The sequence below is a fragment of the Micropterus salmoides genome, unplaced genomic scaffold (assembly GCF_014851395.1).
Source record: "Micropterus salmoides isolate LMB-PRFRI ecotype aquatic unplaced genomic scaffold, ASM1485139v1 Ms_hic_scaffold_3, whole genome shotgun sequence".
In the NCBI taxonomy this organism is placed as follows: Eukaryota; Metazoa; Chordata; class Actinopteri; order Centrarchiformes; family Centrarchidae; genus Micropterus; species Micropterus salmoides.
In genome coordinates this window covers 730,879-745,261 of record NW_024042261.1, presented here as the reverse complement: position 1 = coordinate 745,261, position 14,383 = coordinate 730,879, and the positions used below count along the sequence as shown (strand labels likewise).

Genomic DNA, 14,383 nt, shown 5'->3' with positions numbered 1-14,383 from the left:
TTTTCTGTGTTTTTGTTTTCTGAAGTTAGTAGCTGCTAATTAATCGTATTTTCATAAGCATTTAGGAAGAACTGCCATGTCCTCCCAAGGTGACGGCCCTGCGCGTGTCATCATTTTTCTACCCAGCCTAGACATAATCAAAGTTTTCCACAGTTTTCAGTCTAATTTGCCTCTGTTAGAGCTCTATTTTTAATCACATGAAGTTTTTTGTTGTCTCATTCCCAATATGTTATGTAAAATGGTTCTGCTTTGTTCTGGATTATCTGACCATAAGGAGATGTGAGGTGCCTGAGACAGAATATCAGCACTTTCCTGTTGTTGTTTGGGTCATGGGTTACTGTAGTTCAAGAAGTTATAGTCGTATTACTCTTTTAGAAAGGTTTACAAGGAAAAGGGGTGTACAGCATTCTAATGTCAAAATATGATGAGGCTTTATTTGTATAGCATCAGCCAAGACGTCGCAAGACCCTTTTTACTGGGGCACGTGCCCCTATATCCATGTGCTGTGCCCTAGTAAAATGGTCAAGAACCCTTGGCGTAGTTTTTGGACATCTAGGGCTCCGTGGTGAAGTTAGCAATAATATATATGCAACGTCCGGTTACACTTTCAAAATAAAACAACTGGTTAATGTGAAACGACATGTTGTTAATGTTATGAAATGTCACAAAAACAGAGTCAACGTTGAAAGCGACTGTTTACAACATTCATAAGAGGAGAAAGAGGGACTATCCTACAATGCACAAGAACAGAAAAAAATTGAGTGAGAGTGACATTCGGTAACAGCAGTTATGTAAACTTGTGTTCTCTCCTCTCAAAGTCTGATGTCAGCAGCAAATAACAATAAATTTATGTAAATGTGCAGCTGCAGGGAATCTCTCTACTCTGTCTGTCCTGCTAACCCAGCTGGGCAGTCTGTGTTGTGGTTGCTTGTCAGACTTTGTGCTAGAACAATGTTAGAGTGAAATACAACTATTTATTATGTTTGATAAACTCCGACAGGCAACAATGTTTATAAACTGCAGCTCTGAACTGCGTCAAGTGTGAACGTGCACAAAATGAAACTCGCGCATCCCAGCAGCAATATGCGACCAGTCCAAACACAGAAGTGATAGTCTCCTCATAGGCACACATGATTTAAAAACAAGACAATCATTATCTGTCTCTCAGTGAAGGTTTATGAGGACTGAGTTAGTGCTCAGAGGTCCATTTAAACCAGCACTGGATGTTTCTAGAAGAGGTTTCCATTCAGGCTTCCATTACAGTGACAGACTCCTTTAAAGGAGGGAGGTCGCAGCGAGAGCACTGCAGTGTCAGATGTGATTGTGCAGCAATGGTAAATTGTTTACATGGCTCTTCTTAGGTGGTGACGTAGGTATGTGTGCTTATACTTTGGTCAAAGGCCTTTCTTACATGGCAGTGACTATAATAATGGCTAAGCAAGGGAAGCTGGTAAGGCACATACATTTCATACACTTTCAAAAATTAACATAGCCACAAGTGGCAATGATTGAGATCCAAGCAGGTCGAGAAAAATACAATATTTAACATTTTCAGAGGAGAAGATCAGATGCAGGTGATTTATGAGATTAAAGTGATGAAAGAATTTGGACTTGAAGCCAAGCTTTTTTAAAGATAATTGCATATACGCAAACTTGATTTTTACAGCATCCCCTTGAGGTCAGGAAGAGTAAGTATATGTACAGTTGTGTTCAAAACCATAGCAGTGTGTGAAAAAAGTGACTGAAGGCCCAAGCTCTAATAATAATAATAATAGCTTTTATTTCTATACATGCAAATGCATTGGGAACACTGCCCATTCTATTCCAAATCAAAACATGAAGAAAAAAAATCATCAAATTTGTCACTACTTCACAGAAAGTGAGAAGAAAGGAATATTTGGCTGGTCAAAAAATAGCACTTTTACTGCATTTTTACTGTATAAATTGAAAATGCATGAAGATTTAGCTTTCCTGTGAATCACTGAACTAGTATTTAGTTGTATGACCACTGTTTCCACATGGAGTCGACCAAATTCTGGCACCTGTGAACAGGTATTCCAGCCCAGGACGATTGGACTACATTTCACAATTCCTCTGCATTTCTTGGTTTTGCCTCAGAAACATCATTTTTGATGTCACCCCACAAGTTTTCTATTGGATTAAAGTCCGGGGATTGTGCTGGCCACTCCATAATGTTAATCTTGTTGGTCTGGAACCAAGATGCTGCTCGCTTACTGGTGTGTTTAGGGTCGTTGTCTGGTTGAAATAACCATTTCAAGGGCATTTCCTCTTCAGCATAAGGCAACATGACCTCTTCAAGTATTTTGATGTATTCAAGCTGATCAATGATCGCTGGTACGCGATAAACAGGCCCGACGCCCGACATAGTATGAAAAACATCCCCATATCATTTTGTGGACTGATGCTTTCATCAGTCCACAAAATGTTGCACCATTTCTCTTTAGGCCAGTCAGTGTGTTCTTTGGCAAATTATAACCTCTTCAGCACATGTTGTTTTTGCAACAATGGGACTTTGCAGGGGCTTCTTGCTTCTTCTAATTGTTACAGTACTCACAGGTAACTTTAGACCCTCTTTGATCTCCCTGGAGCTGATCATTGGCTTTGTCTATTCTTTGATCCATTCGAATGGTAGTTTTCCATTTTCTTCCACATCTTTCTGGTTTTGGTTGCCATTTCGAAGCATTTGAGATCATTTTAGCTGAGCAGCCTATCATTTTATGCACTTATATGTTTTCCCCTCTCTAATCAACTTTTTAATCAAAGTATGCTGTTTTTCTGAACAATGTCTGGAACGACGCATTTTACTCCGATTTTCAGAGAGAAATGCACCATAGCCAGCATGTACAGTGGAGAGAAAAAGTCTACACACCCCTGCTATTATTTTGAACACAACTGTACCTGACTAGTGGGTAAAATTTTCAACCCATCTGCCAATTTTTTTCTTTCCACATGTCATTCTGCTGGTTTTGGGTGTGTTGTCAGTTATTTTGGTGGCGTTTGATCCAACACTGATAGAAAAGAAAATGTTGTGCATACTGTACAAGTTAAAGCAAGATAGTGAATATCACTGCAGACTAACCGTGTGACCGATCTAACAACCCTTTGAAATTATTTTTTGGTAGCGTTTGAACAGACTTGTGATATAGATGTTAACTGATCTAGCATATTCTGGAAAATATAGTCAATGATTTCAGAATTGACCATAGGTTGGGTGATTTTCTTTCTTCTTTTTTTGAAGTTTGGAATGAGAAATGTCTAGAAATTTACATTTGTTGTAATAAGCCACACCCACTTTAAGCATAACAATTAACAAATTTTATGCATCAACTGAGTAGTGACCCAATTACAAACCCAATTTTGTAAGAATCCATGCAGCAAATTACAAGTTACAAACTTTTCGCATGTGTAGTGCCCCCTACTGGAGGAATATCCCAGGACTGCTCAGCAAAGCTCTGACCGAGCATCTGAACAGACGCTCCAAGTTTGGTTACAATAGCTTAAGCCAATTTTGATTTACAAGCAATTATGTAAAATTGTATGTAAAGACACAAAAGTAAAAATGGGGGGAAAAATAAACTGAAGAATCAAAATTCTTTCGATTACTTTTTATCACTGACATCTGTAGATGATCCTGTCAAAGTTTCTGGTCAATTGCCCAAACTATGTGGGATAAATTCGCAAAAATAGTTTTTTGAGAAAAGTGATAAGTCACATAATTTGATGTTTTTACAGCAGAAGACCATTGGAGCAAACAGCAGATGAATCCAGAGATTAAAATGATTAAAGAAGTTTAACTCTAAACAAAACTATTTAAGAGATAATTGTAAAAGAAAAAAAAGTTGATTGTTATAGCGCCACCATGAGGTCAGTGATTGCCATTTTATTGCCTGAGTAGTGGGTGGAATTTACAACCCACCTGCCAATTTTGGTGAGTTTTTGTCCAGCAGTTTTTGCTGCCCAAACACCTTTAGCAAGGTAGAAAAAAGAAAGAAAAAATAATGAGCACAAAACAATAGAGCTCCAGCAGCTTCCCTAAATATGGGGAACTCTGTGTTATTGTGTTACTCTGACCTGACCTCACTTAAAGTTAGTTCTTGTGTCCATAATTATAGAACACTGAGCCCTTAAACCTCAGTAGTGTGAAATATAAACTGTTTGCCAACAAAAGCCAGAAACTAGACATATACCAGATGTCTGATGCATAAACACATCATTTTAGATGCCTGCAAACAAGGGATATCCTGATGACAAGTGGCCAGACATCTCTTCCTCAAACTATAGACCAGTCACACAACAATGTTGTTCTTAAAATCTGTCTTTCCCTTGTAAGGCTGAAACCCATGACGGCATACCATCCAACCAGACAGGAGATGTGATCTACAAGAATGACAAGGACTATGGCTTTGTCTGTCTCAACAAGGACCAGGCTCATGGCCTCTGTCACAACTACAGGGTCCGCTTCCTCTGTGGAAAACTGGGTATGTTCATCACATACTGTCAGTGTCTGTGTATATGTTTGTGAGTATGGTATGTATTTGAGTATCTGTGTGACATTTCCACTTCTGTAAGTATACAGCCACAAAACACCCCAGAGTTACAAGTACTGCTCCAACCATTCTGAGCGGACCTCTGTTTGGGCTTGTTCTTGGCGTGATCTTTTGTCAGGTTGTCACTTGGTACAACCCATTTAGTAACTATAGCACACGATCCAGTAACTACTTAACCTTAGATATCCCTTGTGTTTGCACTAATGTTGGCAGAACTGGTTTTAGGTACTACGCACCTTTTTAAAGTTGCACAAACTAGTAAAGATTTTAAGGTTTGTGCGCACGCATGGCACCTGCTCTGATTTTATGCCATAGCTGACACATGCCTCCTCAAAACTGTAACTACACATTCGGGCTATGGTTGCTATAGAGATGCTACAGGGGACTGCAAAAACTACTTGGTCAGCTTGGTCTGACATTACTTTTTCTCCTGGTGAGATTGCTGAGAGTGAAGACAACAACTTTTGAATAACACACACTGCAGACTTTATTTTCAACATTTTTGCTGCTTTGAATGAATTAATGAACATAAAAACAAGTGCACAGCGGTAGTCTCCTATTTAGTAATGAAACTAGGCAAAATAAAGTTGCATAAAAATGCATGTAGCCCACTGCTACTTGTATCACAATGAAAATGAAGGAATGTAAACTCATTGTGGGGAAATAACTGAGGGGTTCTGCGAAAATACAGGGTGCCGGGACTGTTGCTGTGAGCCATCTGGTGCTTATTGTTCATTCTCTTTGGGTGTTGTGCTGTGCAAGGGCTCTGTTTGTTAATTCAATGGACTGAATCTCTTGACAAAGCTGGGGAACAGAGAGTGTCTGGTATGATGACCTCAGGATTGCATCTCTGCTTTTTGCTAATGACATACTCCTTCTGGGTTTTTTAACCTGTACTTCCAACGTGCACTGGAATTGTTTGCAGCCGACTGTAAATCGGCACTAATGAGTTGTCAGCACCTTAAAGATGGGGTTGTAACTAGGAGTAGTGCAAGCGGAGGAATTCTAGCATCTCAGGGTCTTTCATATCAAGTGATGGGTAAGATATAATACATGATTGATGGGGCAGATTAGTGCTTTGTCAGCAATAATGACTTTGGTTACTCTTTTGGCTGAAGAGGGCTTTAGGTGCACCTCTTGTTTTGCCAGTCAATCTCTTCCAACCCTCATCTATGGTTATGAGCTTGTGGCAGGGTGTCTGGGGTGACTCTGAGAGACTGAGTAGAACAACTGCTCCTTGGCATTCAAAGGAGTTAGTTGTGGTGGTTCAGGATAGATAGATGACTAAAGAAATAGCACAGACATAACAATTATTAAAGTGTGTGACTCTGTAGGCCTGTGTGAATGCAGCAGTATGTGTGCCAGCTTTGCTGTATTCTGTGAGCTCTAACTCTCACCCTCTCCACCCGTAGTTCACCCACAGGCCTCCATTTCCATCGATATGTTGTCCAACAGCAGCATCTTGGAGCTCGCCGACCAGCCCCAGGGCTGGGTGTCCGGGGATCGGGTGGTGGTGGCCAGTACGGACTACTCCATGCACCAGGCAGAAGAGTTTACCCTGTTGCCCTGCCCTACCTGCACATCCAACCAGGTTAGGGTCCAAGGTGAGAGAACCAGTGACCTACAGTGTGTTACCTTACATGACAGGGTTTGATGTTGCTTGGGAAACATTTATGTACTGACAAGGCATTTCAACTTATTGTATTCAAGTTAAGGCTCAGACTAACTAGATTTTTAAGTATTGGCATAAAGTCTCTTCTTTAACATGTTTGTGAGCTGACATTTTGACAGTAGCTGTTGTTGTAGGGGAGAGTGTAACTGACTGTCTCAGCTCGTATTGTCCTTACCTGTACTAGGTTTTGAAGTGACCGTGACCTTGACCGTGAATTTTACTTTGGACCAGGCATTTCCTATGCTGATTACTGCTCAATAGGCATATTTACGTACTTAATCAAAAGGACCAGGCACCATGGCGTGCTGTGATCGCTCCAGAGGAGAGGGAAGAGAGCCAGAATAAAGCCATTGCTGGCCCAGCTTGCTCCTGGTAAATGTCCCTTCTGGAAGAAATGGGACTCATACTGCCAAACACCGGGAAATCGAAGACTGTTAAGCCCACATCTTTACACAGACCTGCCCCATCAATGTTCCGGACAGGGCCGATCCGTGGCACAGGCAACATAGGCAGTTGCCTAGGGTGCAAATTGTCTGGGGTCGCTACAAGGGAAGATTTTCAACTCTGCCCAGCTGCTTCGACACCGGCATACGCCGTGATAGTAATAAAGTGCACCTCGCGCTGAGAGTCCAGACAGTTGTGACGAGTCGTGTCGTTATGTAGAGTTTTGCAGTATAAACATTTAAAACCTGAGGCACAGCCTCGCTGAGCTGAGCTGCTTAAATTAACATGTGTGTGGAGTGTTTTCCAGTTGGTTTCGGTTTCACATGCAACATGTAGAATGTGCAATGTGTCAGTCAAACGGTCTAAAGATGATAATTCCAGCCAAGCAATAAGTGATGCACAGCAGAGTAAAGGACAGGTAGACTTAAAAAATATTATGTATATAAATAATGAATCAGTCTTGTTATATTACGACTTTTTTCTCTACATGTCAGAGAACACAGATATTTGGGAGAGAATGTGCAGAAAGTTTTGAACATGAGCAGAAAACCTGTTGAAACACAGGAGCTATTAAAGTCCAGGAGTTTATAACTAAATTTAAATTAACTTACTTGAGGTGGAAAGGTGCCACATGCACATCCCAAACAAGACACAAAAAGGAGGGAAGGCTGAATCATGCTGCATGTGTGCTGCATTACATTCTATTATTTTTTTATATTTTGAATTGTCACCTGCTGCCTGAATTTCGTGTTTCCTTTTACATAAATTACCTTTCCACCATATTTGCGAGAAATTAAGTCTTCAATGCTAAAGATTTTCTGGGGGAGGACTCCCAGACGCTCCTCTTCATTTCTGTCCCCTCTGCAACTGAAATCTACCCCATAATGCAAGAAACTCTCTGTCTCTGGAGTGACACACTGTTTATGGAGGGACACATATATGTCTGGTCCCCCAATTTAGGCTATCATGTGGAGATTGAAAAGTATGCTGATCTCACTTATTCATTATTGACCATGATTACTGACTTGGCTGTTCATCTATACATGCTAAAATTGTGAGTTTGGTTGCTGAATGTTTAAAACAATACCTGTGAATAAAGGAGTGATGACTCCCACCCCTAGGTGAACTTTTAGGATTGGGCATGGTGGTGGGGGCGGCAATTTAAAATTTCGCCTAGGGCTTCAATATTGTCAGGGCCAGCAATGGTTCCAGAGCACACAACGGGCACAGCTTTCTGTGAGAGTGCAAGGCTCTGGCGAGATCAGAGGAGGCGGCTGCGTGTTTACATGGTGATACTTGGTGCTCAAATGCAGTCAAAGTGGATGGGCACTGTTTCCAATGTCAGACTTTTACGAAGCCTGCTGGCAGGAAGAGTCCCATTTCCTCCAGACCGGACATTTACCAGGTGCAGCCTTAAGTCCAAGCTGGGCCAGCAATGGCTGTATCCTGGCTCTCTTCCCTGGAAGACTTTTGAAGGAATTTCATTTTAAATTAAAATGGCAAGTTACGTAAAGTCAACTTTACCTTTACAGCACATAAAACACAAACCAAAGCAAAATGTTCTACAAGGTTAAAAGCAAAAGGTGACAGAACAAGAAACAAACTGGACTAATGAAAAAAGATAAAACACATATCACAAGTGAAAATACATGAGACACACAGAGGTAAAACTGTGTTTCAAATCAATTTCTTATAATGGCATTGCATTCCGGTAACCTTTAACGCAGTCAGGCAGTTTGTTTCACAGTTTTGATGCTGGAATAAAAAAAGCTTAATCACACTTAGTTTGAGTCTGGGTCTACTATAATACAAAAAAACACAGAAAGATTATAAGTTAGATCTCCATTAAAGGAACTGAGGGGTTTCTTAGAAAGTGATTAACAAACAATTCTTTTTTTTACATAAAATGTATATTCTCTAATATTTTTAATTAATGAAACCCCATTTCTGAAAACAATTATGGCTGTCATTTTTCTCCAATAATCATTCAATGTATTTGCTTCTTTATTTATTTCTGTAATTACCCCTATGTAGTAGGGAATTGTACTACTAGTACTATTGTTACTGAGAGAGTCCTCCTGTCCTGTGCAGGATTAGAAACTGGGTACCTAAACACAAGGGTTTCACTGGAAATTATGCATGCATGAAGTAAAATTCCAGTTTGTTTTCTGCATAGACAAAGTGACAATTGGAGCCTAAGATTGGCGTTAATCCGGTCAGGTTGAATTATTAATACAAAAGATTAATAACTGCATTATAGAAATTATCTGGTTTCTTTGGTACAAATTTTAAGTAAATCCTGTTTACAACTGAAAAAAGAAAACCATACCATAAATACTCAGGTTGTATTTTCAGAGCTCAGGCAATAGGCTTTTTCAGTGAAATTGTATTTGGAAGTATTTGAGATCTTGGAACACTGCAACATAGAGTAAAATTTGTTTAATGGCTCAGTAAACACAAGCAGTCGGACTATCAGACAGGCTGGAAACTATTTCTTTGGTGAGAAATCACAACTGATACATCCAATGGCTGGAGCTACCAAAATAAGACCCAAGTTCTAACAGTTGTTTTCCTACAACCTCACACCCAACAAACACACCCCAAAAAGCTAGGGTGTGTTTGGTAGAATTGAGTGTCAGGGCTGATGACATATTTTGCTGACATTGATTCGAGATTTGAGTTGGCACTTGGCTTATATCTTTTACAATTGAAAGATGCATTATGGAATAGTTATGGCTCACTAGCGCAAGCACAAACAACACTGCTGGTTTGAATGTTTAAATGATTAAGTCATAACATTTGATATGACGTGAAATTAACGTGTGACAGGCAACATTATCTATTCATCTCACTTTCAATTTTAATTTGATATTAAACATCCACATACATGATCAAACGTTTATGGTGTATCAGACATAATTATGTTTTTCATAGACTAATTCATAGACATATACACAGAAACTGGAGAGGAAACGTTATTTTAATACTTTTGGAGGGTTATGAGTATGTTGGAGTTTACTGACAGAGCCAGATAAAAGTTTGCTTTTATCACGGCAGCTCAATAGTTTGCACCACTGCCCCCACATTCTCATGTCACATTCATTTTTATACATCACACGTGTGTGAAAACCAGCGTCTTTAACCTTTTTGTGCATAGGCAGCATTTATACATGAGGGCCCTGAGCACAATAAAATGTCCTAAACTAAGAAAAGTGATGATGACATACAGACTGAGTGAACACAGCCTGGCCATAGAAAAGGGTCGCCACAGACAGAGCTGGCTACCACAAGAGGAGAGACTCTACCTGTCCTGTGTCACACTGGGAGCTGAGATAGAGCTGCTTTCTAACCTCATGCCCTAAATACAAAAATGTACGAGAAAAACATTTCCCAAATATACCCCGAATTCGAATTCATATCAGACACACAGAAACTCCCGTTTACTGGGAGAAATGCCCAAAAGCCAAATCGTTGCAGCAAAATATATCTCCTCATGCCACAAACTGAGGACCACCAGTGGAAACTAATATGAAAAATAAATAATTGTTGTTGTTTGTATAAAATTACTGTGACATTATCACAATTATTATTAGTATTATTATTGTTTGTTATTTTAATAATTGTCCCTTGGCAGGACTTATTTACAATGTACGATATATTTTGTTTTTTTTACTCTGTCTTTTTTAATTTAATTTTATTGTTTGTTAAATAGACTTACTGCTTTGACAGCATTGAATTGAATTGACAGACAGGGCAAACAAAACAAACACACGGATGGGGAGAACACAGCAGAAACACTAGGAAAGGGAGGAGCCGTACCGCTGACCATAACAACATCTCTCATTTTGAACAGACCTGTGTTATTAAACTGCACTTGCTGTTACCACTAATTATCATAGGCATTACAAATTCAACAAACATCTTAAGTATCATAACTTTAATTTATTGCTATCTTTGCTTGCAAAATTCTGAAAAATTCAGGTTGTGATCATTTCTTTTATTGAAGAGAGAGTGAGTGAATGTATTCCTCCTTTAGATATAGTGATTTGGAATAAACTCCCTGTTAAAGTATGGCATTTCTATCTGTCTGAACAGATTTAAATCACTGAAACCATTTAAATTGCAATGAATCCTTCAAAGAGCATTAAGGCTGAATCTACAGAGGGGTGTGTGTGTGCGTGTGTGCGTGCGTGCGTGCGTGTGCGTGCGCATGCACGTGAACATTAACACAAAGTCTAATAGAGGCCAAGTTGACACAGCCTAGAGCATTGTGTGGGAGTCAGTGGAAGGTGTTTGGACTGAATCAGGGCCAAAGGAATGTCTCAGTCTGCATGCCGGAGTACTGTGTGTTGCTGACTGGGTTCATTCACGCTGACACACAGATATACACACACGGACACATGGAAACGTATGCTGGTTTGAACACAAATATTTCCCTCTCAGCAGAGTTCACATTCTGTAGAGTTATTCAGGTCAGCCTTCACTGTTGTTCTGTATAATTAAAATAAAAATAATAAATGTCAGCAGTAACCGTGTTTTTCCTCGGCTCTCTGACGTCACCGGGTGTTAGGCCATGCAAATCCTGTTTTTGTGAGCCCGTGGCTGCTCCTCAGAGCTCCTGTCATTCTCCTCCTGACTGTAATCCATGTCATTAATTCCTGCCTGCGTGCCACTTTGCAGCACCGTTTTTGAACATGCAGTGATAATCAGGTCTACTCCCCAGCCCCTGAGGTTATGCGCAATCAGGGAGGGTGTTTTTGTTGTTGGCAGCTGAGAGCTGGGAGATGGCTGAGAAAAAGACAGATAGCCCAGGGCTATTTATCAGTTTGAGTCCAATAACTTGTGCCTGGGTTTTACATGTTGAACTTTTGACAGTTATAAATGGCATAAATGATGATTAGTGTAGAAAATAAATGTTGGGGAGTGGATCTATGGCCTTGAGCAGTGATGAAGGATTTAGCATTATTCTATTTCTATTATATATTCTAGGGCTGTGCGATATGACAAAAAAATTCATATCCTGATATAGGTAATTTCACATCCCAAATAATAGATATCCCGATATAGAACATTTTTAGTAAATTCAATGAAAGATGGCATTTCCAATTGGAACTGCCATAGGATATTCTCTGCATAAGTTATAAAGATGGGGTAAGTGTAAACTTAGAAGGAAGAAATCCAACACCATGACAAATAGCATGATAGAGTGAACAACGACACAGCAATATAGCTAATGGTAGCTAGGTTGTGGGTTAGAAAACTGATGCTACTTGCTGCTGCAAAGCTATCACGAGAGGACGAGACTGTCCAAGAGCAACACAGCATCTCCAGACAGCGATACTCACAGCTCTCCTGCTGCTACAGCTAACATCACCGCAGCGTCTTGGCGAACTATAAAGTCACCTGCTGGTCCATGGGCAAGTCGTTTAACGAAGTTAGTTTCAAGTTGGATATTTGTTTTACGTTGGACATGTTGGAGATGTTGAATTCCAATGTAAAGTTAACTTCACAGCTGTGCATTGTGTCTTTCCCTCACCAAAATATTATGGTAAAGTGTGGAATTTGTGACTCAACGATATAAACGATTGAGCATAAAGCCAGGCTGCATCTCTCCAGGTCAGTTTTCACTATGAGATTTAAACATCCACTGAGAACTGATCATTCCCAACAAGTACATAAAGAACCAGTCAGCAAACTCTGCAGGATTGACATGATGACCCCTCTCAAAAACACACAAACCCCATTAACAAAACTGGGTCAGTAGATACATTACATGGTCAAAGTGTGAGGACTCCTACACATAAGTGGCATGTGAAAATGCATCACAGGATTCTGAAACCATGGACATACTGTTATGCCAGACTATTTGCTCCCATTCAAGAGCATCAGTGAGGTCAAATACTGATGTTAGGCAATGAGGTCTGGCACATGGTGATCCAGTGCAGGCCTGCCATATTCTTCTCGCTTTGTGCATGGAGTTGTTGCCATGTTGTAATCACACATTTGTTTAAAATATTATTGACTGCTGTAGCATTAAAAATCCACTTCATGACTAAGCAACCAAATAAGGAAAAATTATCAGAACATCCCCAGAACTGTCCACGTACCATATAGTCGTAGGCAAGTTTGTTTCTAATATTGCATGGGTTATTTCTGGCATTAGACGTACTCAGAAACTGATTTTGGTAGATAGTGTAAGACTTTTTTATTTTAGGCATTGTTTCCAGAAATCTGCCATTGTTTACCTGATAAACAATTTGAATGAAAGACCAATCACTGACCAGGCAAATGGTTTGATTATTCGTTGGGTATAGGAAGGGTTCATGCTGATGTCTGATTGAAGGAGAGCGTTGTCATTCATATCTTGAACAGCCTGTTTAAATTTACATCCATCTCCAAACAAGACAAATGAACACTTTGAGCTGGCTTTGTGAGGCTTTAACCATTACTAGATGTAGAAAAGTCATTATTTAAGTATATGGGGTCATATGTGTGCCCACAGAGTGGGATTTCCGTGTGCACACAGTAAGACTTTGGAAAGCACACAAATTATATATTGAAGAGAAAATAAATATTTGAGCAAATAAAAATTTGTTTTGGCCTGCTCAAGTCTGCCTACGCTTGCTCAGTCTCTGCTCTTTGCTCTAGCAGGCAACTGAGCACCGGCTCACTCTTCTCTCAACATCACCGCTGTGTGCACTCTCAACTCTGCCTGCACACTCGATCAGCTTTCCAGTGTATTACAATGTGCCACAAACCAGCCAATCACAGACTTGGAGAAAGTAACACTGATCGGCTGTTTTGTATCCAATCGGGCAAGAGGCAAAACTCTGTGTTTTTTTTGGGAATATGGCTGATAAATGGCGCTTTGGTAGCACTGCCGCCATCTTGGCCTGACAACTCCAATTTTTCAGATAAGAGGAACTGTATGACAGTAAACACTAGGTAGTAAAGTAGGATCTAAAAATAATTCTATTAAGCCTGCTGTTTGAAGTCTGAGCTGGAGCGAAAGTATTCATTTGTACTTTTTGAGTCCTTGCTGTGCTGGTGGAGGGAGTAGGAGGAGAAAAGAGATTAAGCATGTGGGTGTGATCTTCTGTCTCTCAGATTTTGCACTTGAACATTTCTTTGATTTCTTTTTTTTTTCTCGTCGCTTTGTTTCTCCTAATCAGCACATTTGTGTTGTTCAGGATGTGAATGTGTAGGAGTGGAGGATGCGTGGAACAGCTGTTATCGTCACTGCACCATTCTACCTCTTACTGTGTTATTTTGCTGCCCTTTTCTTCTTGTCCCTGACTTTCATGTGATCCTCTTTGTTCTCCTCAGCCTCACTATAATTTGCTGAGGTGTAAATTGGACACTATGTGAAATGCATAATACTGTAGCTTTGACCCAGTGTGAGTGTGAATATTGCTGCACAACACACCTCAGTTTTGCCCTGTCTTCACCTGTTTATCAGTATTCATGACATGGTGTATATACTGTTAATGATACTCATGATCAGTTATTTCTTTGTAGGCTTTTTGTGACACCAGAGAACATAAATGTACAGAACAACATCACCACTGTCCAGTGAATGAGTTTAGGGCTGCAGCTCATGATGATTTTAATATTCGAAGCTTCGATAGATTATTTCAACGATTCATCGATGCGTCGTTTAAGAAGTACTTTTGCTTGGTGGCGGAACCCCTCCCCCCCG

The 14,383-nt window shown here is 40.1% G+C and overlaps 1 protein-coding gene across 3 annotated transcripts in view; it reads left to right on the top strand.

The window, feature by feature from the left end:
- Window positions 1–14,383, top strand: part of LOC119882333 (cell migration inducing hyaluronidase 1) — a 206,035-nt gene that overhangs the window by 139,529 nt on the left and 52,123 nt on the right. For all 3 annotated transcript variants that reach the window (XM_038692341.1, XM_038692342.1, XM_038692343.1), the window contains exons 10-11: window positions 4,352–4,499; window positions 5,981–6,172. In XM_038692341.1, coding sequence (XP_038548269.1) covers window positions 4,352–4,499; window positions 5,981–6,172 — 340 coding nt within the window. The remainder of the gene's footprint in view (window positions 1–4,351; window positions 4,500–5,980; window positions 6,173–14,383) is intronic.